The sequence below is a fragment of the Crinia signifera genome, chromosome 2 (assembly GCF_055691185.1).
Source record: "Crinia signifera chromosome 2, ASM5569118v1, whole genome shotgun sequence".
Taxonomy (NCBI): domain Eukaryota; kingdom Metazoa; phylum Chordata; class Amphibia; order Anura; family Myobatrachidae; genus Crinia; species Crinia signifera.
Genome location: NC_139218.1, coordinates 6536555 through 6559084, shown reverse-complemented (window position 1 = coordinate 6559084; position 22530 = coordinate 6536555). Strand labels below are relative to the sequence as shown.

At 49.2% G+C, this 22530-nt stretch overlaps 1 protein-coding gene and 1 pseudogene across 2 annotated transcripts in view; both read left to right on the top strand.

Moving 5' to 3' along the window:
• The window catches only part of GPR156 (G protein-coupled receptor 156), a 35195-nt gene extending 20378 nt beyond the window's left edge, over nucleotides 1-14817 (top strand). For both annotated transcript variants that reach the window (XM_083171500.1, XM_083171501.1), the window contains 5 exons: nucleotides 3577-3702; nucleotides 5818-5913; nucleotides 7305-7541; nucleotides 12367-12528; nucleotides 13234-14817. In XM_083171500.1, the coding sequence (XP_083027626.1) occupies nucleotides 3577-3702; nucleotides 5818-5913; nucleotides 7305-7541; nucleotides 12367-12528; nucleotides 13234-14484 (1872 nt within the window). In that variant the 3' untranslated portion in view covers nucleotides 14485-14817. The remainder of the gene's footprint in view (nucleotides 1-3576; nucleotides 3703-5817; nucleotides 5914-7304; nucleotides 7542-12366; nucleotides 12529-13233) is intronic.
• Nucleotides 14818-21592: 6775 nt separating this feature from the next.
• On the top strand, nucleotides 21593-21728 carry LOC146060909 (U2 spliceosomal RNA; annotated as a pseudogene).
• The last annotated feature ends 802 nt before the right edge of the window (nucleotides 21729-22530 follow it).

Sequence of the window (22530 nt, the reverse complement as noted above, 5' to 3'; positions counted from 1 at the left end):
GTGGTTACTATTTTGCAGCAGTTGGTATTGGAATGTCTGGCTTTGAATTTGTGGGTTGTGGCTAGGCACGTTCCCGGTGTCTCTAACGGCATTGCGGATTCTTTATCTCGTTCACAGTGGGAACGATTCCGGGAGTTGGCGCCAGAGGCGGACAGGGAGGGGACCGGGTTCCCGAGTCGGCTCTGGGCTCTGCTGGACGGGTAGTCGATCAGCTCATCAGGGAATCCTTGGCCCCAAATACATGGTCGGCATACAATCAGGAATGGCGGAGCTGGTTAGAATGGCGTGAGGTAGTAGGTTTGAAAGAGGATGATGACGAGTTGGCTGTCTTGCTATACATAGGCCATTGTAAGGAGATTGGTTGGTCAGTGGCTAAGATCACGCGCTGTATGGCGGGCTTAGCTTTTGGGTTTCGTGCAGGTGGGAGGCCTGATGTCACAAAGAATTTCCTGATTGCGCAGGCTTTAAAAGGCTGGAGAAAAGGACATGTAGTACAGGATCAGAGAAGGCCGGTGTCCTTCCAGTTGTTGCAGAATATGGGCAGGAAGTTGGGTGAGGTCTGTAGTTCCAATTTCGAGGAAAGGTTGTTCGGGGTAGCCTTTTCGCTTGCCTTCTTCGGGGCGCTGCGGATTGGTGAACTCGTGAGTCCAAGCGTCTCCAGGCCGGGAGGTTTGTTAGGGGAGGATGTGGATTTATACTCGGATAGGGTGGAGCTAGTGGTGAGGAGGTCTAAGACGGATCAATTAGGGAGGGGGAAGAAGGTAGTTCTCTTCTCTGTACCGGGCTCAGATATGTGCCCGGTAGCACGGCTGAGGATATTTAAGGAAGTCAGAGTGGGCAGAGAAAGGGATCCTTTGCTGATGCATGCGAATGGGTCCTTTTTATCACGGTTCCAGTTCACAAGCGTGTTTAGAGCAGTCCTGCGGACGTTGGGCCTCAAGGGGGAGGAATACGCGGGTCACTCTTTCCGCATCGGGGCCGCAACTGAGGCTGCTAGGATGGGTTTGGGAGATGAGCTGATTAAGCGCATTGGGCGATGGGAATCGTCTCGTTTTCGTTCATATGTTCGTTTAGGGGATTGTTGAGGCTGATTGTGTTCTTTCTAATTTTAGGGCATCCCCCGTGCCTGATTTGGATTTTAGGACATTCATATGTCTTTTGGGGAGCTTTGCGGGCTGATGTCAGACCGAACGGCCGCCAGCTAGGTTTGGATAGAGAGGAGGCAGTGGTTCGATGGCTGGGGAAGCGCGGTATGGTATGGAGTGGAATGTTACAGGAATTTCACCGTTTTGTTCGGCTCGATAGGGCTCCCGACATATTAGTGTTGCACGTGGGAGGGAATGACCTTGGGAGCAGACCATTTAGGGAGTTGATACGGGATATCAAGTTTGATCTCCTACGTTTATGGGCAATGTTTCCAGAGGTGATCACAGTTTGGTCGGATATTGTGCCGCGCCGTTATTGGAGGGATGCAAGGTCGGCTGACAAGATCAATAAGGCACGGATAAAAGTCAACAGGGCAATTGGGCGTTTTATGGCTAGAAACGGCGCGGTAGTGGTGAGGCACAGGGAACTTGAGTCTGGTGCCGGTGCTTTTTGGAGAGGAGACGGTGTGCATTTGAACGCTGTAGGGATCGATGTTTGGTCCTTGGGACTACAGGAAGGGATAGAAACAGCGTTCCGGATGTGGGGGGGTCGCCCGGGGTCAAGGGCTTAACCCCGTGCTTGGTGGCGGAGGGGGGTCCTCGAGGTTAGTGGCATTGAGGCTTAATTATGCGGCGGGGAGGGCCCCATGAGGGGGCTGGACTCCCCTGGGTGAGGCTAATTAATGAGCACTGGGTGTTGACAATTGGTGCCCTCGAGCCAATCGCTATCGGCTGGGGGTAACAACTCCTGGAAGTGCTTAGAGGTGTGGATTGATTTATTGAGGGCCTCGGGGACCACCTTCCGTGGGGAATGTTTTTGATTATTGTTAATTTTGTATTGTTTCAATAAAGATGGCTGCTGTGGCCAATTTTATCCAACAAGAGAGTTATGTCATTTGTGGGGGGATAATTGGGCACAGCGATTAGACAATACCCTGTCATGTAGGAGCCGGACTGGAGGCAAAGCCTGGGGGTAGGCTCCCCTGACAGGGTTTGTAGGGAGCTGACTAGCTGGACAGTCATAGAAGGGGTGTCTAAGGAGAGGGTCATAGGGGGAGGGGCTTAACGGGGTGTAGTAAGGGTATATAAGCAGAGTGCAGGCAGGAAATAGGGGTCACTGGGAGATTTTTCTGAACAGCTCCCACCCACCCTCCCTAATTTTATAATTTTTAGGAAGAATTATTGATAGGTTGTCTTTTGTCACAGTGGCCTGTGCGGAGGGGGGTCCTCGAGGTTAGTGGCATTGAGGCTTAATTATGCGGCGGGGAGGGCCCCATGAGGGGGCTGGACTCCCCTGGGTGAGGCTAATTAATGAGCACTGGGTGTTGACAATTGGTGCCCTCGAGCCAATCGCTATCGGCTGGGGGTAACAACTCCTGGAAGTGCTTAGAGGTGTGGATTGATTTATTGAGGGCCTCGGGGACCACCTTCCGTGGGGAATGTTTTTGATTATTGTTAATTTTGTATTGTTTCAATAAAGATGGCTGCTGTGGCCAATTTTATCCAACAAGAGAGTTATGTCATTTGTGGGGGGATAATTGGGCACAGCGATTAGACAATACCCTGTCATGTGTACTGGGCATAACGGTGTGTGCTGTAATGTGTACTGGGCATTACGTTGTGTGCTGTAATGTGTACTGGGCATAACGGTGTGTGCTGGAATGTGTACTGGGCATAACGGTGTGTACTGGGCATAACGGTGGGTGCTGGAATGTGTACTGGGCATAACGGTGTATGCTGGAATGTGAATTGGTACTACTATGTGACCACACCACTTCCCCCAAAAAAACATGCCCTAAATTTTTAGCGCGCGCCTTCGGCGCGCACTGTCCCTGTTTTCCGGTTTATATTGTTTTTAGTATATATGTATCTTTATGCGAGTGGGCCAATTCATACTTCCCCCCGACCCACATATGCCATGCTGGGAAGAAGGGGAGAGAAGGCTTTATTCGGTTGGACCCAGAAAAGGTCAGGTAGGACCCCAATTTTAAGAAGTGAAGAGTCCCCAGGACCCACTTTTTTGGGTGGTTTTCGCAAAATATATTATAAAATATATATATAGGGGGCGCAATAAATTTTTTGGCAGGGGGGAGCAAAATTTATAGTTACGCCACTGCTAATACAGCACTATGACCTATTGGGTAGAATTATTACTGTCCAGCGATCCATCGATGGTATCATTGAGGGGCAACCTCGATAGTGTGAAACCAACTGCAAGGAAATCATCGCTGGTTTCACCCACTAGTGGTCACCCCGGCATTACAATACAGTAGGCTGTGGGCCAATACAAGTCTGGAGGAAGAGTTTCATGGCAGTTGATGTGGTTCCCAGTTGCAGCCCCCCCCCCCCTCCTGGATTCGCCATTGGAGAGGAGCCCTCCTCATAGCTCAGAGAGTTAGCGTGTCGCTGATCTGTCACTTTTGTCCTGCAGATTATAAAGGACCTGACGCTGCTCGGCCTGGAAGCTGGCCTTCTGTTTGTGGATGCCTTGCTGCTTCTGTCCTGGGTTCTGTCTGACCCTGTTCTCTGCACCCAGAATGTGAGCGCCAGTATCACGGTGAGACCCCCTGACCAATGCACTGCTCATACTTGCTGTATATACCTCCATGGCAGACAGAAAGCTGACGTACTGCTACTGACCTATGCCCCTGACAATGATATACTGTGCCACATGTAACGGACAGTGTAATGGTCAGCATTACCGCCTCACAGCACTGAGGTCATGGGTTCTATCCCCACCATGTGTTATATATACGGGGCAGTACGGATGGTGTAATGGTTACATTACTGCGTCACAGCGCTGAGGTCATGGGTTCTATTCCCACTATGTGTTATATATACGGGGCAGTACGGATGGTGTAATGGTTACATTACTGCCTCACAGCGCTGAGGTCATGGGTTCTATCCCCACCATGTGTTATATATACGGGCAGTACGGATGGTGTAATGGTTAGTATTACTGCCTCACAGCACTGATGTCATAGGTTCTATCCCCACCATGTGTTATATATACGGGCAGTACGGATGGTGTAATGGTTACATTACTGCCTCACAGCACTGAGATCATGGGTTCTATCCCCACCATGTGTTATATATACGGGGCAGTATGGATGGTGTAATGGTTACATTACTGCCTCACAGCGCTGAGGTCATAGGCCAGGGAATAGGGAATATAGATTAGTAGCTCCACTCTGTTTGGTAGCTCACTCTCCATTCTTGACTAAGCATTGTTACCATTCTGTATATCAGTCTGTATTACAGACATAGGGCCTTATTCTGATCGGAGCGGCCAAACGTGCGTACGTTCGCTATTAACGTACGCTATCCGCACGCGGCCGTTGGGGTTAAGTCCTCCCACAACTCAGCCGCATACGTACGGCCAGAAACAACGTCGAAGGGGAGTGGCGTACAAATGTGCGTACGCCAACGTACACGGACGGGCCAGCCCTTACACTCCGACAACTGGCGTACAATTGAGCGTACACCACCGTTTACGGACGTCTCTCGTCCGTCTTCCCACCGACTTCTTGCGGCTATCTGAGCGTACGCCAGCTTGCACAGACGGGTCCCTATAGTTTTCAATAGAAAAGTCAGCTTATGTCACCGCTCGTGAGAGTGAGCGTACGTCCGTGTACGCTGACATACCCTTCACATATATGGACCTGCAAATCTTGCCTTTCAACTATAATTATGAAAATTAATTAATTGATTGAATTAATTATTGTGCAAAATAGTGGGCATGGGCTTAAAACATTGCTGAAACATCCTTTGTAGGTGTTAGATGTGGTTTATGTTATTGTATCATAAATACAAAACCTATGTTTGTATTAGAGTGAACACGTTGACACATGTCGACTTTTGTAGATTGAGTGTGCTACTGTGTAATGTCTATGAAAGCACGTAGTGAATGTGTCTAACTGTTTAACAAATACCTACCTTAGCATATATAAGCAGGTCTTACAAAGATTCTTACCTTAAATTAAACAAACCTTTAAATGTAGAGAAGTATGGAAAGATAAGCTTCCAATGTGTTTGAGTGCTGTGTGTGGCTTGCAGGTAGTAAAATAATGGTTTGGACTTAATAGACTGCAGCATTGCTTATTACATTCAGGTGTATGTGTTTGGTAGTAAGCAGCGTAAATTAGCAAACCCAGGCGCACGCTGGCATGCGGTATCTGTAGGGGTGGTTTGAGATGGCGGTTGGCGGCCGCCTGTTTTGTGTCCGAAATGAACGGTGCTTTAGTCGATCGTGCGGTAGTAGCACCGCTCATTTTTGGTGCACACCCCCGTGTACGCCCATATTTACGCCCATTTTCCCTCATTATTTCGGCCGCTCCCCTCATCACGCCCCTATGCCGCCCCCAATGCCCGTACACTCGCGTATAGGTTTTTTCGCACGTAGAGACCCGTCCGTAAGCGTTGTGGAGTGTTCGCGCCTGCGCATTAGCGAATGTACGCATGCGCAGATCATAAAAAACCCCGGGACGTCCGCGTACGGCCCGGCCGCTCCAACCAGAATAAGGCCCATAGTCAGTCAGGCTGCTGCGGGCCTATAACTACAATCACACATGCTGCCTCCTGCTGCCTTACTCAGAAGCCCCTGAGATCTGCATGTTTGTGTACTGCCCCCAAGACAGATGTGATGACCATACCTTACTTTGTCTCCCCACAGGCCGCTCGTCAGGGGACCTTCTGCACGGTGAACAGAGCACGCTCCTGCTCATCCCTGTATGCAGACTTCTGGATCGCCCTCCTGGTGGGCTTCAAGGTAGGAAGTTTATTGTGAAGGCCCAGATTGGTGTCTTCCCAACGTTCCTGGTAAGAAGAAATGCTGGGTCACCTGGAGAGGAACTTAACCCTTTGTGTGTCAAAAAAGGCATGGGGTTCCCCCCCTGATCATAACCTGCCCCAGTCTCATTGAGCCCGACCTGGTTCCAAAAATACAGTGGACAAAAAACTGGGGGTCCCCTGTATTTTGGAACTAGCGCCGTGTTTCAACAGCCCGCAGTGTCATGTAACAGCCGCGGGACACTTTTTACATAAGGTCTTCGGCCGTACCATGTGCAACCTGGCTTGTCAGCTCTGGATAGGGTACCTGGGGGAGTGGGGACCTCCCCAATAAAGGGGTCCCCCCTCAGGCTTCACCCGTCCAGAGCTGAAGCCCAGGGCTGTCCCCGGTGTCCTTAGGCGGTGGATGACGGGCTGATACGTGTAAAATGACAGTTAAGTTTGTTTTTTTACAGTCGAACTACACGTCCCAGCAGGCCTCCCCTGCCTGCTGGGACTTGGGGAACCACAAGTCCCAGCATGTGGGGCATTAATGTGCCCCCTTGGACTTGTAGTTCACCTGTAAAAAGAATGTTCAAATAAAAATACACACACAGAAAAGTATAACTTTAATACATACACTAATTTGAATCCGCGGGGTGAGCTGACTCTCCTCATACTGACTGCGGGGTGAGCTGACTCTCCTCATACTGACTGCGGGGTGAGCTGACTCCCCTCCCACTGACTGCGGGGTGAGCTGACTCTCCTCCCACTGACTGCGGGGTGAGCTGGCTCCCCTCCCACTGACTGCGGGGTGAGCTGGCTCCCCTCCCACTGACTGCGGGGTGAGCTGGCTCCCCTCATACTGACTGTGGGATGAGCTGACTCCCCACCCACTGACTGCGGGGTGAGCTGACTCCCCTCCCACTGACTGCGGGGTGAGCTGGCTCCCCTCATACTGACTGCGGGGTGAGCTGGCTCCCCTCATACTGACTGCTGGGTGAGCTGGCTCCCCTCATACTGACTAGGGGTGAGCTGACTCCCCTCCCACTGACTGCGGGGTGAGCTGACTCCCCTTCCACTGACTGCGGGGTGAGCTGGCTCCCCTCCCACTGACTGCGGGGTGAGCACATTATTACATCTCACACAAAGGCTCAATATCACAGGAAGATGCCAGCTTCAGACATAACCCTAAACAAAGTGATATTGCTCAAATTACCAAATTAGTCATGTGACTGTGGTTGCTATAGTGAAATATAAATGTATTACTGGAAGAATAAGTGAAAAAAATACAAGAAAAATTGATCTAAACTAAACAAACAAAAAAACATAAATTATTGGCTGTTTAGGACCTAACCACTGAAAACCTCCCTTCTTCCCACCTTTATACAGGGTGTCCTCCTGGTGTACAGCAGCTACTTGGCTGGCCTGACCAGGAATATCAGCACCCCGCCAGTTAACCAGTCTCTGGCGATCATGGTTGGTAGCAGTCTTGTGGTTGTTTGCACTGCGGCTGTGTTCTTAGTGACCCGCTTCTTCCACACCTGGCCCGGCCTGGTCTACGGAACGACGTCTGGAAGCATCCTCATCTGCACTACCACAATTAACGGCCTCATCTTCATTCCACAGGTAACAATCCACAGCCACACTGGTCACTCAGTGGGGGTGGGTTGGGACATTGCAATTTAAAAAAAAATTCTATTTACAGACTTGGGGCCTAATTCAGCTTGGGCTGTAGTTTTGGGAATCGTCGCAAAACTGCAACCCACAGGGGTGGAATGTGGGGTCTTCACCGAGCACAGGGTAAAGCTGCACTGCACGCCAGGTCCTGCCTAGCGATGCATCCGTAAAATGCTGCGGGCGCATCACTGAAGTGAGATCGCTTCGCTATACATCAAAGTGCTCGCACATCATCAACTGCCCCTAGGTGAAGCAAGACGCTGGATGGCCATTTTTCGGGTTGCAGCGGCTGCATGTGACATCATCCCCCTTTCCAAAACGGTCCGTACACGTTTGCGTTGTCTGGATTTTGCCCCAGTAATGCTGCAACACTGCCTCTGCAAACATTCATTAGCCCCTCCCTGTTGGCGCCCCCCATTCGCATCCGTGACCGCAGCTTAAGTGCATGCGATTAGCGATTTCCAGAGATCTGTGCGACTAGTTGACGTAAGCAGTGTATACAGAGTGCGATACAGTGTCACTATATAGTCCAAATCTAATCCAAAATGACACTGAATCGCACAGTGTTGGCCGCATTCGATGCTAAATCGATCCCAATGTGTGGCCCCACAGCACTGAGACCGTAAGCAGAAATAGGCTAGGCAGGCAAGTCTATTTACTGACTTACAGCTGAATACAATAGAGGACAGGTACAGGGCACATAACCATAGCTGCATCAGCAGGCAGCACTGACATAAGTATCAGGGGGCAGAAAACAAGAGATCCGCAGCGCCCTATTACAGAGTATATAACCCAGGAGACAATGACTTACAGCTGAATACAATAGAGGACAAATACAGGGCACATAACCATAGCTGCATCAGCAGGGGATACTGACATAAGTATCAGGGGGCAGAGAACAAGGGATCTGCAGCACCCTATTACAGAGTATATAACCCAGGAGACAGTGATTTACAGCTGAATACAATAGAGGACAAGTACAGGGGACATAACCATAGCTGCATCAGCAGAAGACACTGACATAAGTATCAAGGGGGAAGAGAACAAGGGATCCGCAGCGCCCTATTACAGAGTATATAACCCAGGAGACAGTGACTTACAGCTGAATACAATAGAGGACAAGTACAGGGCACATAACCATAGCTGCATCAGCAGGGGACACTGACATAAGTATCAGGGGGCAGAGAACAAGGGAACCGCAGCACCCTATTACACAGTATATAACCCAGGAGACAGTGACAGTGACTGACAGCTGGATACAATAGACGACAAGTACAGGGCACATAACCATAGCTGCATCAGCAGAGGACACTGACATAAGTATCAGGGGGCAGAGAAGAAGGGATCCGCAGCGCCCTATTACACAGTATATAACCCAGGAGACAGTGACTGACAGCTGTACACAATAGATGACAAGTACAATACACATAACCATAGCTGCATCAGCAGAGGACACTGACATAAGTATCAGGGGGCAGAGAACAAGGGATCCGCAGCGCCCTATTACAGAGTATATAACCCAGGAGACAGTGACTTACAGCTGAACACAATAGAGGACAGGTACAGGGCACATAACCATAGCTGTATCAGTAGAGGACACTGACATAAGTATCAGGGGACAGAGAACAAGGGATCCGCAGCGCCCTATTACAGAGTATATAACCCAGGAGACAGTGACTTACAGCTGAACACAATAGAGGACAGGTACAGGGCACATAACCACAGCTGCATCAGCAGAGGACACTGACATAAGTATCAGGGGGCAGAGAACAAGGGATCCGCAGCGCCCTATTACACAGTATATAACCCAGGAGACAGTGACTGACAGCTGGATACAATAGACGACAAGTACAGGGCACATAACCATAGCTGCATCAGCAGGGGACACTGGCATAAGTATCAGAGGGCAGAGAACCGCAGGATTGTGTAAGAGGGGGAAAAGCGCATGAGAGAAGAGGGTCCTGCTCGTGATAGCTCACATTCTATAGAATGGTTGACATTTAACTAATTTCTGACAATGCCGCAACCTCTACCTGAAACTGAACACCAGCAAAACTACATGTAACAATGCCGGAATAATCCAGAAACCGGACATTTCTGTCAAGCAAATGTTGTGGCATGAAAGGATCTTTAGTTTCATCGTCACAAAATACTATTACACACCCTTAATCCACACACAGACGGTAGATAAGGACACGTAGCAGGGGCACGCCACCATCAAAGCCCATCGCTAGCTTCAGCCCTGTAACTTTTGTACGGATTTGGGGGAAATTATTATCTTTTTGACTACTTATAGAAAGATTTACAAGAAAACGTCCCGTTCCCTTTTCTGTAATATGACCTCTTCCCCAAATCGGAGCCTGCAACTTCTTACGTGACCTAAAAATAGTAACATAAACACTTGTAAAATCCCAAATGTCTCTAGAGTTCTGCAGAAAGGAATAGACGCGCAGCACATTTGCAGAGCCTCCGATTGTATGTCCACAAATGACACATTTTATTTTGGGTGAATTGCAGACATATAGGGTTACATTAAGGTCAGATAAGGAGCTTTTATATCCAGGTCCCTTAATGTCTCAAGCCACTCCCCTAATACATTGCTTCAATTACCGCAGGGGTGAGGTACGGGCAATAGGGTGGTGTTTGGAGTCGTTTTGAAGTGGGCTGTGGACCCAAGGAGAAAGCACAATTTGAGGCGTGGGCATCTGGGCACTAATCCTCTATAGGCGTCATTGCCTGCCATTAAAAAGGACAAATCTTACAAAACTGCACACATACAACAACAAAGTGCACTCATTATTTTTAAAGAGACAATGGCAGGCATTCAATGCTGTTTGCGAGTGGTGACAGTGAGCAGGGCTTCCTGCTCGCTGTCACCACTCACCCTGACAGTATTCAACACACCCTCCGCATACGCCAATTCCCCCTCGCTCCGTTTTTTGAGCGAGGGAGATTTGGCGGACGCGGCTCCAGAAGCATCAAGACTCGCGGCTAAAAACAGCGAGTTTTCTGCAGTAGCCGCGGGTCTCGCTGTTTTGGGGAATTCTCGCCGTCCTGTGACGGTGAGGATTTCCCCAGAACGTTGAATAGAGCGAGTGGCCGGCGTGGGGGTTAAACAGCGAGGATTGCTGGTTTTCTGCAATCCTCGCTGTTTAACCCCCTCGACGGCCGCTCGCTGCAGCATTGAATACCCCCCAATGTGTAGGCTTGTCACCTTGAGGGTGGAAGTATTCAACTCATAAGCTTGTCACCTAAAGTGGTGGAAGCATCCATTGCACAGGTCTGTTGCCTAGAATGGTCAAATCATTAGTCTTGTAGGTTTGTAGCCTAGAGTGGTGGATGCATCCATCTTGTAGGCTTGTCACCTTGAGCGTGGAAGTATCCATCTCATAAGCTTGTCACCTAGAGTGGTGGAAGCATCCGACAAGTACAGTTGGCTTTATACCTAGGGTGGTGGAAGCATCCATAACTTAGGCTTGTCATCCAGAGTGGTGGAAGCATCTGTCTTGTAGGCTTGTCACCCTGAGTGGTGGAAGCATCTGTCTTGTAGGCTTGTCACCCAGAGTGGTGGAAGCATCTGTCTTGTAGGCTTGTCACCTAGAGTGGTGGAAGCATCCGACAAGTACAGTTGGCTTTATACCTAGGGTGGTGGAAGCATGCATAACGTAGGCTTGTCAACTAGAGTGGTGGAAGCATCCATCACATAGGCTTGTCACCCAGAGTGGTGGAAGCATCTGTCTTGTAGGCTTGACACCCAGAGTGGTGGAAGCATCTGTCTTGTAGGCTTGTTTGCTTAGTGGTGGAAGCATCCATTTCTTAGGCTTGTTATCTAGAGTTTTGTAAGCATCCATTGCATAGGTTTGTCATCTACAGTGGTGGAAGAATTTATCACATAGGCTTGTCCCCTAGAGTGGTGAAAGCATCCATTGCATAGGTTTGTCATCCAGAGTGGTGGAAGCATCCATCATGTAGGCTTTTCGCCTGAAGTGGTGGAAACATCTGTCCAGTAGGCTTATCACCTAGAGTGGTGAAAGCATCCATTGCGTAGGTTTGTCCTCTAGAGTGGTGGAAGCATCCATCATGTAGGCTTTTCGCCTGAAGTGGTGGAAACATCTGTCTAGTAGGCTTATCACCTAGAGTGGTGTAAGCATTCATTGCGTAGGTTTGTTCTCTAAAGTGGTGGAAGTATACATTACCTAGACTGGTGGACGCATCTCTCATGAAGGCTTGGAAGGATCTGTCATGTAGTCTTGTTACCTGAAGTGGTGGAAGCTTCCATCGCATAAGCCTGACACCTAGAGAAGTGGATGCCACCATCACATAGGCTAAAACAGTATTGATTCAATAATAATATCTCTGATGACATTCAATATGAATAATATCTATCATAATCTTCTCCGTTCGACTCCCTGACTTCTTGTTACCAGTAAATTATATAGCGCACACATATTCTGGAGCGCTTTACAGAGAATACTTAAACATTCACATAATTCCCTGCCCCAGTGGAGCTTACAATCTATATTCCCTACCACATGTACATGCACACAGACATTTTAGGGGTAATTTTGTTGAGAGACAATTAACCCACCAGTATATTTTCTTCCCAAGTACAGTCTCTGTGAGTGTAACAGTGAACTACACATCCCATCATGCCCTGCTGCAGTTTTACTATGTGGCTCCCGATACTCCCAAGCAGGCCACCTGTAAGATCTTATATCTGCACCTGCTTCTGTGATATGTGTAGTATGAGAATGCTTGTGCTGTGCACCCCCAGCTGTTGCAGTGGAGGCAGTTTGAAGAAGAGCCAAGTCAGACGAACATCCAGATGGCCAAATATTTCAACAGTCCCAGCAAAAGCATGAGGTCGATGTACAGTGAGGAGCAAATCTACCAGCTGTTGGGCGAGAACACGTCGATGAGACGTCTGCTGACCGAGGTAAAACTCCTGTCTGATTTCATGGGGGCAAAGTTACTTTTGGGACCTTTCCAAGCGTGCATCATGAATATAACTCCCACTGGGGGTTGGGGGTTTCAGAGTGACCAGAGCAGCTTGGACAGGAGGTGACACTTTCTGTCCAGGCTTCTTTGTTCTTGATCTTTATTTAAAAGTGTATATACTAATTAGAGTCAAGCTTCCCAGTTAGAAGGATTCATCATTCTTGCCCACCTAGAAGGCTCGTCCAACTGAAGCAATGTGCAGAGGGCCTAATTCACATCGGTACGCAATGGCCGATTATCACGCAACAGAGTGATTATCGGCCAAATGCGCATGTGCTGAGATTGCAATGAGTAACACAGCTCAGTTTTAGACATGTTAAGTTTAATAAAGCGCTGGGACATCCAAGAAGAGATAGCAGCAGAGAGACAGTTGGTGAGATGAGAGAGGGACAGAGAACAGACGAGAGCCTTCTCAGTCATAGCATTGACATGGCTATCTCTTCATCATCAACAAGTATATGAAATGAATGAGAAGACTATGTTCTTTCATGGAGCGACTTCTCGGAATTCCCTCATTGCTGGTGCAGTGTAGTGTAGTGCAGTGTAGTGCAGTGTAGAGCTCAATGACTGTCTCTCTCTCTCTCTCTCTCTCTCTCTTTGACTTGCACTAAACGGTGTCATCTGTGTTGGATTTTCTCAACAGAAAACCGCTGTGATAGAAAGCCTACAGGAGCAGGTGACGAACGCTAAGGAGAAGCTGGTCCAGCTCCTGAAGTCTGAATGTAGCGTGATCCCAGATGCTTCCGCTATCTCTGCGTCAACACTGACTCTTCAGCTGCACAAAGACTCCCAGGAGGAGCGTGTCAATGCAGAAAGCAAAGGGCCAGCTATCAATGATCCAGGAGATGACACAAACCACCTCCTGTATGTCCAGCCAGGTCAAGGCTATACCTCCTCTAGATCGAACGATGAAGGATTCCAGTCCCCTAGTGAAGAAGGATGTGAATTACAAATCAAAGTTCCCCCATCCCCTAACTGCGCAGTCCTAAAACAAGAGACTGAAGCAGCTGCCCTGTCTAAAAACGTCAGCTTTGCAGACGGTGCCTCCAAATCTCAGCAGGAGCTCAGAGAGAGAGTTGCAGACCGTCCGTCCGAGGCTTGCGAGCAGTTGTCCACAAAGGTGAACTATGTCAGTAGCGAGAAGCTGCAGGATATCCTCAGGGAACTCAGCATAGAGACTAGGTCGGGCTCTGGGAAGTCTTCTCCTCGGTGGCAGAGACGCGCCAGTCACAGCTCCCACGGTGAGGCCGCAGCACATCCCAGCGAAGGGTTCCGCAATGTTTGCCTCAGCTTGTCGCCTTACATAACGCGGAGAAGACGGGGCCATGGATACGGCTGTAGGAACGTTACCCGTTTCTCACAGAACTCCAGACCGGTGCCTCCACAGGCTCGTTATTTTATAAACCGAGGTTGCCCAGACAGATCCAATGAAGCTGATGTGTGCGGAGATGACCTGTTAAATCCCACTCATGAGGTGGGACTGGATGACCGCTGCCTTCCATCTACCCCAGCGAGGAGTGTGGAATTGTGCTTCCAAGCTGAAGAAAGGATCCAAGTGAATGACGGCTTATGGATTACACAACTATCAGACCGTCCCAACCCCAGTACGCGATCTAGTCGTGTCACCAACTGGGGCCATATGGAGTCAGAACTAAGGAGCACTCACAGATCCCAGGCTCCCTTCTCCGAGTCAGATTCCAGTAGCTCCGAGGAGGCTCTGTGCTTCTGCCACAGGCCCCACTGTGACATCTGTTCTCTGAATACATGGGACTCCAGTGACAGCTGCAACACCGAAACAGAGGCGGACAGCTACCTACACAGGTGGCCGAGGCATCTCAACCATTCCAAGCCAGTCATAAACTTTAATGAGGACCTTCAGCCGACGTTTGTTTGATGAAAGCACACAGGTGGCCGAGGCATCTCAACCATTCCAAGCCAGTCATAAACTTTAATGAGGACCTTCAGCCGACGTTTGTTTGATGAAAGCGAGTTGTGCTTTTGTCTTGCCCTCGCTGCCTGAGGAACACGTATCAGTCTGCAGCCATTGGAGCACAGTTGCTGCACCGTCTGGTCTCAGCGCTTTGGCGTGTACGCAGCCAGAAGTTGTGCGCTAGTCTGAATTTTGATTGTTGTGAAGGTTTTTGGTTATGTTTATGTTTGAGCTACACGAACACGTTTATGTGTCTCACAAGAAAAGTGTTTAGTATATTTCTCATTAAATTATTAAGAAATCAGAGTGTTTTTTCTTGTGTAAAATGATGTCATAGCAGCCACAGAACCTGTGTAATTAATATGTGTCCAGAATGAAAGGGATGAGGTGGTAACCCTAGTCACACCCCTTTCACACCAGTGACCCGTGCCCAGGGCTTAAAGTGGTCCCGGAGAAGTGATGGAACTCCCTTCCCTAACAACGGCAAGCACCTCCCCACCTCCTCCCCCCCCCCCCCCGAATTGGGCAGAGCCTAGACCAGTGTCAGGAAATTTGTGCCCTACCTCCCATAAAGGGACCAGGGGCGTAACTAACTATTTAGCGCCCCCCCTGCCGCACGTTTATTCGGCGCCCCCCCCCCCACACACCTAACCTGCCCCCCCTTCTTACCCGCAGTCTGCGTCTCGCCCGGCTCTCTGTCGGGACCTTCCTGACGTCACGGTCCCGGCCGGCTCCTGCTGCTACAATGAAAACGGACTCTTAGAAAATGGCTGCCCCCATACTGCAGACAGAAAACTGTCTGCAATATGGGGGCAGCCAGTTTCTAATTGTCAGTTTTCATTGCAGCAGGAGCCGGCCGGGACCGTGACGTGACGAGCAAAGCTTCACTCCGCTACCACATGGATGGTAATATAAACGTATGTGTCGACCATGGCAACCTTTTATCTGTGTCAACATATTATACATGTCGACCAAAGGCATGTCAACACAATGTCTGGATCCCTTCTACTGTGCACAGCGGCGGCGCAGCGTCAGGTTAAAGCTGGACAATGCACTTTCACCTTCATTTTAATTTAGACATTAAGGGGGGAATTCAATTGGGTAAGGGTCATTGGGACAACCCAATTAGGTTGACATGCATTGGGTCGATCACCGAAGGTCGACACATAAAATAGGTCGACATAGCTAAGATTGACAGCGTTTGAAGATTGACACAAGCAGTAGGTTGGGAAGGTCGACAGTCACACGGTCGACATCATTTTTTCACGTCCGTCCCCCCCCCAAATGTTGACATGGACACCATCAAAGTTACTGTGTCTCCTGGCCATGCTTTGGGCAGAGTAACTATTTTATGCTCCCACCACGCCGTAGTGGACGGTAGGGTATGAAATATCGCCTGTCGGCACAATTAAAAAAAGCAAAAAAATCTAATGTCGACCTAATGCTTTTGTCAACCTATTTTATGTGCCCTTTTGACCTTCAGTGGTGGACCCAATGCATAGCGACCTAAATAGGATCGTCCTAGTGACCGTACCCCATTCAATTAGCTGCTGACAATTTTTGGGGATAAAAACCCCCCAAAAAACGTTTTAAATGAATGCCCTTTTTTGGGGGTTTAACGTTTTCATGTCCTGAGTGTTTTTGTGATAGTGGTGCTGATAGTGGTGCTGATAGTGATGCTGATAGTGATAGTGGTGCTGATAATGGTGCTGATAGTGATGGTGATAGTGATAGTGGTGCTGATAGTGATGCTGATAGTGGTGCTGATAGTGATGCTGATAATGGTGCTGATAGTGATGGTGATAGTGGTGCTGATAGTGATGCTGATAATGGTGCTGATAGTGGTGCTGATAGTGATGCTGATAGTGGTGCTGATAGTGATGGTGATAGTGATGCTGATAATGGTGCTGATAGTGATGGTGATAGTGGTGCTGATAGTGGTGCTGATAGTGATGCTGATAGTGGGGCTGATAGTGATGCTGATAGTGATGCTGATAGTGGTGCTGATAGTGGTGCTGATAGTGGGGCTGATAGTGATGCTGATAGTGATGCTGATAGTGATGCTGATAGTGGTGCTGATAGTGATGCTGATAGTGGTGCTGATAGTGATGCTGATAGTGATGCTGATAGTGGTGCTGATAGTGATGCTGATAGTGGGGCTGATAGTGATGCTGATAGTGATGCTGATAGTGATGCTGATAGTGGTGCTGATAGTGGTGCTGATAGTGATGCTGATAGTGATGCTGATAGTGATGCTGATAATGGTGCTGATAGTGATGGTGATAGTGATGCTGATAGTGGTGCTGATAGTGATGCTGATAATGGTGCTGATAGTGATGGTGATAGTGGTGCTGATAGTGATGCTGATAATGGTGCTGATAGTGATGGTGATAGTGGTGCTGATAGTGGTGCTGATAGTGATGCTGCTAGTGATGCTGATAGTGATGGTGATAGTGATGCTGATAGTGATGCTGATAGTGGTGCTGATAGTGATGCTGATAATGGTGCTGATAGTGATGCTGATAGTGGTGCTGATAGTGATGCTGCTAGTGGTGCTGATAGTGATGCTGATAGTGGTGCTGATAGTGATGCTGATAGTGGTGCTGATAGTGGTGCTGATAGTGATGCTGATAGTGGTGCTGATAGTGATGCTGATAGTGATGCTGATAGTGGTGCTGATAGTGATGCTGATAGTGGTGCTGATAGTGGTGCTGATAGTGATGCTGATAGTGATGCTGATAGTGATAGTGATGCTGATAGTGGTGCTGATAGTGGTGCTGATAGTGATGCTGATAGTGATGCTGATAGTGGTGCTGATAGTGGTGACTATCAGCATCGATTGAATGACTCCCTCCCAGCCAGGAACTGACTGGCCGTGGTCACTTTCCGTGGCTGATGAATTCCTCTAAGTTGCGGTTTAAACTCTCCGAGATATAAATGGTTCCGTATATTTGGCAACTTGCAATAACAGCCTCAGGAGACATAGGGGGTTATTCTGAGTCCACCAAACGCTGCCTTGCTAGTGGTGGCCTGGCACACACTGGCTGCAAATGGATGTTTTACATAGAAATCATTCACTTGACTCTCAGGTCACTTAGATTTGCACCCTCAGGGGGAACACCGCAGCAGCAGCACCACCGACGTCACGGGCCGATTACCATGGGAACGCCCAGCATTTACATGGGAATGCTGGGCATTCCCATTGGCACGACTGTATGCCGCCACCCCTCCGGGCGCATGCATTTGATGAACAGTCTGTTCGCCGTGGCCACACACACCCGGCGTGTGAACATGCGCAGAAATGACCCTGTGTATGCGCATACACCCACCATCGGTCCCGTGTGAATGTTCTGGTCCGTGCGAACAGACCAGAATAACCCCCAGAAAACCATCGCAGCACAAACAACTTTAAAAAAAAAAAAACTAAAACTTGGCAACAAATACAAAAATTGTAATTCATCACTGAACACTCAGCGACCCGCACTGTTGTCATGTTACTGGAATGCAAACAATCTTTCCACTTAAAAAACACAAACAAACACCCTAGGTATGTTACTGAGAACATTACATTAAACACGGGGTATTCCTACTCCGGTCACATGACACTACTCAGGGCCGGCGCCACCACTAGGCAGCTCTAGGCATTTGCCTAGGGCGCCGGCCACTGGAGGGCGGAAGAAAGGAGCGGGAGGTGTGCCCCCTCCCCCCCGATGGAGGTTAGCGGCAACTATCCCCCCCTCACCTGACACCCCCCGAGTGATGCGGTGGCGCCCGCGCACCCCCCCTCACACGGCACTATCCCCCCTTGTGGAGCGATGCAGCGGCAGTCACATCACCCCCCCCCCCCCCCCCCCCGGTGGAGCGGGCAGGCACTGGGCCCCCTGGATGGGGGTAAGAGCCGATTCCCCCCCCCACCCCCCCGTAGAGCAATGCCCGCACGATGCATCACCTCACCCGGCCCTGACACTACTAAATGCACCTTTATAGCCCCAGGCTGCCAAAAGCCAGGGAATACACGTAATTATACATAGACATAAAGCCAGCGGCTACACTCTTTCCTGAGCGCTCCCATCAGTGTATCTCATGTGTGTAGTCTGTTACTATGAGCCCGATACAGATGTCGCGGTTATTATTTTCTGTGTATGACTGGGGCAGATTTATTAAGCTGGGAGAAGAAATAAACTGGAGATAAAGCGGAGAAAAGGTAAAAGGAGATAAAGCACCAGCCAATCAGCTCCCAACTGTCTTTTTCAAACACAGCTGATTGGCTGGTGCTTTATCTCCTTTTACCTTTTCTCCGCTTTATCTCCAGTTTATTTCTTCTCCCAGCTTAATAAATCTGCCCCTCAGTCACACTGCGCATTAGGGTGGTCGCAAGGTATAGGTGGGGACGACACATTTGTTTTCATGATCTCTTTTGGGAGACCCCTAAATAGTTGCCAATTTGTATGAAAAAGGGATTGCCAAAGTTTCGGCTTGATGGGATAATGTTAAGATCTGCCTCATCAGCCCTAAAAATCTTTCTCTAAATGTATAAATCATTTAAAGTTGCTTTTGAGGTTTTTATTTTTTTTTTAATGAAAATTTAGACATAAAGGTTATAATAAATATGGCATTAAAATCTTTCCGGCAAGCCACCGATGACGAGATAATAAAAGCTCAATCGATGTGGTAGCAGCTCAATTTTTGGGGGGATAAAGAGGTCGACTTCTTTATTTGGCCTCAAACATTGAACTTCTTCAATAAATGTAATATCGCAACAGACTTTTTATGTACTGATCCAGATGTTTGGTTTGATAATGAAGATTTCTAGAAGGGGTAGAAAATAGTCAGGGGTCTAAAGGTGCCCACACTAGAACGATTTTGTTGATGATTGGCCGCTTTCCGACTGGTCGAAAAATCAGCCGACTTTTACCGATAATCGATTGAATGTGCGCTCCCGCTGATCTTTTGCTAAATCTTCTGATCTTACATGCTGTATGAAAGATTAGAAGATTTGGCAAAAGATCCATAGGAACGCACATGCTACCTTGAAATCTTAAGGTGCCCACACACTAGAAAGATCTGCGATCATAAGATGTGCGCATAAATAGCCTTCAAATCTTTTGCCTGTCCAGGACAAGCGCACATCTTTACCAAAGATTTTTCGGTACTTGTTTCCTAGCACGGCCCCCGTCGTGGTACATCACATGCCTTAAGTTAAGGTACTTAAGGCATGCGATGGACGCGATGGACCCGATTTTCTGTGTTTAACTGGCTCAATTGCCGGTAAAACTGAAAATCGCGTTGATCGCGTCCATCGCGGCCCCTAATAGGGGGCCGCGATGCGACCAACGCGATTTCCCCATAGGGAACAATGTTAAAGTGAAAATCAGGTTGATCGCGTCCATCGCAGGTCATTATAATGGCCCGCGATGCGATCAACCCGATTTCACATAGGTGACAATGTTAAATGGGCCAATATTGACGCCAACCCGAAGCGTGGCGAGGTGCTACGGTTCACTTCAAACTGTGTCCATGTCGACTGTGTCAACATTTCGGCCAAAAAACTGTGAAAAAAACATGTCGACCTTTTGACTGTCGACCTAATGGCAGTGTCGACCTAATGACATGTCGACCTAATGGTATGTCGACCTAATGACATGTCAACCTAATGGTATGTCGACCTATTGAGTTGTTGAACTAATGGTGTCGACCTAATGGCTGTCTATCTTCTTGTTGTCTACAAATGGTCCCGCATCCATACAAATGGGGTGTTTTGGGGCATTTCACATTAAAATCAATGGAAAATCGCGTCGATCGCATCGCATGCGATTTGGTTGGCATGCATTGCGATCTACGCAATTTTTTCCGACGCGGTGGGGCCGTGCTAGGAAACAAGTACCGATTTTTCTTAAGATCCCGTGTGCGTTCCTATAGATCTTTTGTTAAATCTTCTGATCTTTCATGCAGCACGTAAGATCAGAAGATTTAGCAAAAGATCCACGGGAACGCGCATCGGACCGAAATCGGCCGATTTTCAACCAATTATCGGAAAACATCGGAGGATATATCGGAAATCGGCCAAAAAATCGTTCTAATGTGTGGGCACCTTTAGGTGAAGATTGTCCAGGACGGACAAAAGATTTCAAGGCTAATTTATGCGCACATCTTAAGATTGCAGATCTTTATAGTGTGTGGCCACCCTAAAGACCCCCATACATAGATACCTTAAGGCCCCCATACATTAGGCCGACTTGTCCTAAGGACAAGTCGGACCCAATTCTCCTGTGAGCCGCTTGCGATTTATCACATGTAAAACAAATGGGGAGCTGCAGGGCGGTGAGGAGCAGTGGGGCGGGTAGCGGTGATGCCAATGAGGAGCAGGTGGGGTGCAGCACCAGTAGTGGGGGTGGGCGGCGGGTGCGGCGAGTGCTGCTGACCTGGCCGGGCATGTGAGCACAAATAGTGGGGGCGGGCGGCGGGAGCTGCTGACCTGGCCGGGCATGTGAGCACAAATAGTGGGGGCAGGTGGCGGGTGCCGGGTGCGGCGAGTGCTGATGACCTGGCCGGGACGGGCAGTGCAGTGGCGGCTATTTAGATTTTCAAAATACCTGTCAAAGAGCTCTCAGCCAATCAGAGAACGGCCGGTCATTTGACAGGTATTTTAAAAATCGAATAGCCGCCACTGCACTGCCCGTCCCCGCTGCTGCTATTTGTGATAACAGCATACCCGGCCAGGTCAGTGTGTGCTGGTGCTCAGGGACCCGCTGCCCGCCGTGCTGCTCCCGGTCAGTCTGTCAGGTGGGCAGGCATATGCATACAGGGAGGTCGGACGTGATCTTATGTGCTGACCGTCCGACCTTCCTGATCCGGTCCGATGCGCACGGGACCGCGCATCGGATCAGATGTCACACACCTGCGATTTTGGGGCGATTTCACCCGGTTATCGGCCCAAAGTGCCGAAATCGTATGAAATTGTCCCAAAATCGCATAGTGTATGGGGGCCTTTACTTGATTGTCCCGGAAGCTCCCCAGGAGGGATCACATGCGATTAGGCACTTCATGTGCCAAGATTTGCATGTGATCAATCGCAGCTTCTCTGCCTCTTGGCTAAGATCAAGTGTAGTATCTGTTCTTATCAGTGGGTATGGACTGGCCCCTGGCAGAGAATAGAGAAAGGCTGGACTGAGTAGCTGCTCTGATGGGCGGAGGGGATGGGTCCCTCATGCCTGGAAAAGTCTGCTGAGTACGTTCACCTCTGCCAGATGGTGGGACAGTTCTAGCGCCGTAATTCCACTGGTAGGAGGAGAGGGGGGGGCGGACACTGGGCCCAGTAGGTGAATTTCTTGATGGGGTTTGTAGCCCCTGAAGGATGAGACAGCGAAAGGCCCATTCTAGTATCCATTCCCAAGGAGCGGAGAAACGCTGGGACTGAGTAGATTGCCCCCATTCCATAGGTTCATAGCCTCTGATGGGGAGCCAGCGAAAAGCCCAGCTTAGTACCTTAACCTTGGGATGCGAGAAACACTGAGACTGAGTAGATTGCTCTTCTGAGGGGGCCTCAACCCCTAAGGGAGTAATTCAAAAAGCCCAGTGGAGAATCCATTCCCATTCCAGGGGCTGGAAAGTGCCCTAGGTGGGGGCAGAGACACACTTGGTCAGATGCTTACTGGCTGGAGCCCAAGGCTGCACTGTGCCCCCGGGGAAACTTGGGGGTGCCAAACATGCACGGGTGATCCTAAAACCACTATGCGCAAGTATGGCACTTGCACAGCGCACTCTCCCTTTAGGTTAGCGCTTCACGTCCTTACCCTGGGTCTTGTGGCTGGGGTAGGACAATTTTTCACACCCCCACCCTGGCCTTCTGGCTGGGGTCTCTTTATTATTTATTTCTCTTCCTTCTTCACGTTCGTTCACTTTTCACATTTTCTGTAGTGTGTCACGTTTTTTGGGGGGTTGTGTGTATGACCCTTATGGGCCATCCACTCCACAATGTACCGAAGCTCTCATCCTTTTGGGGAAAGCTTC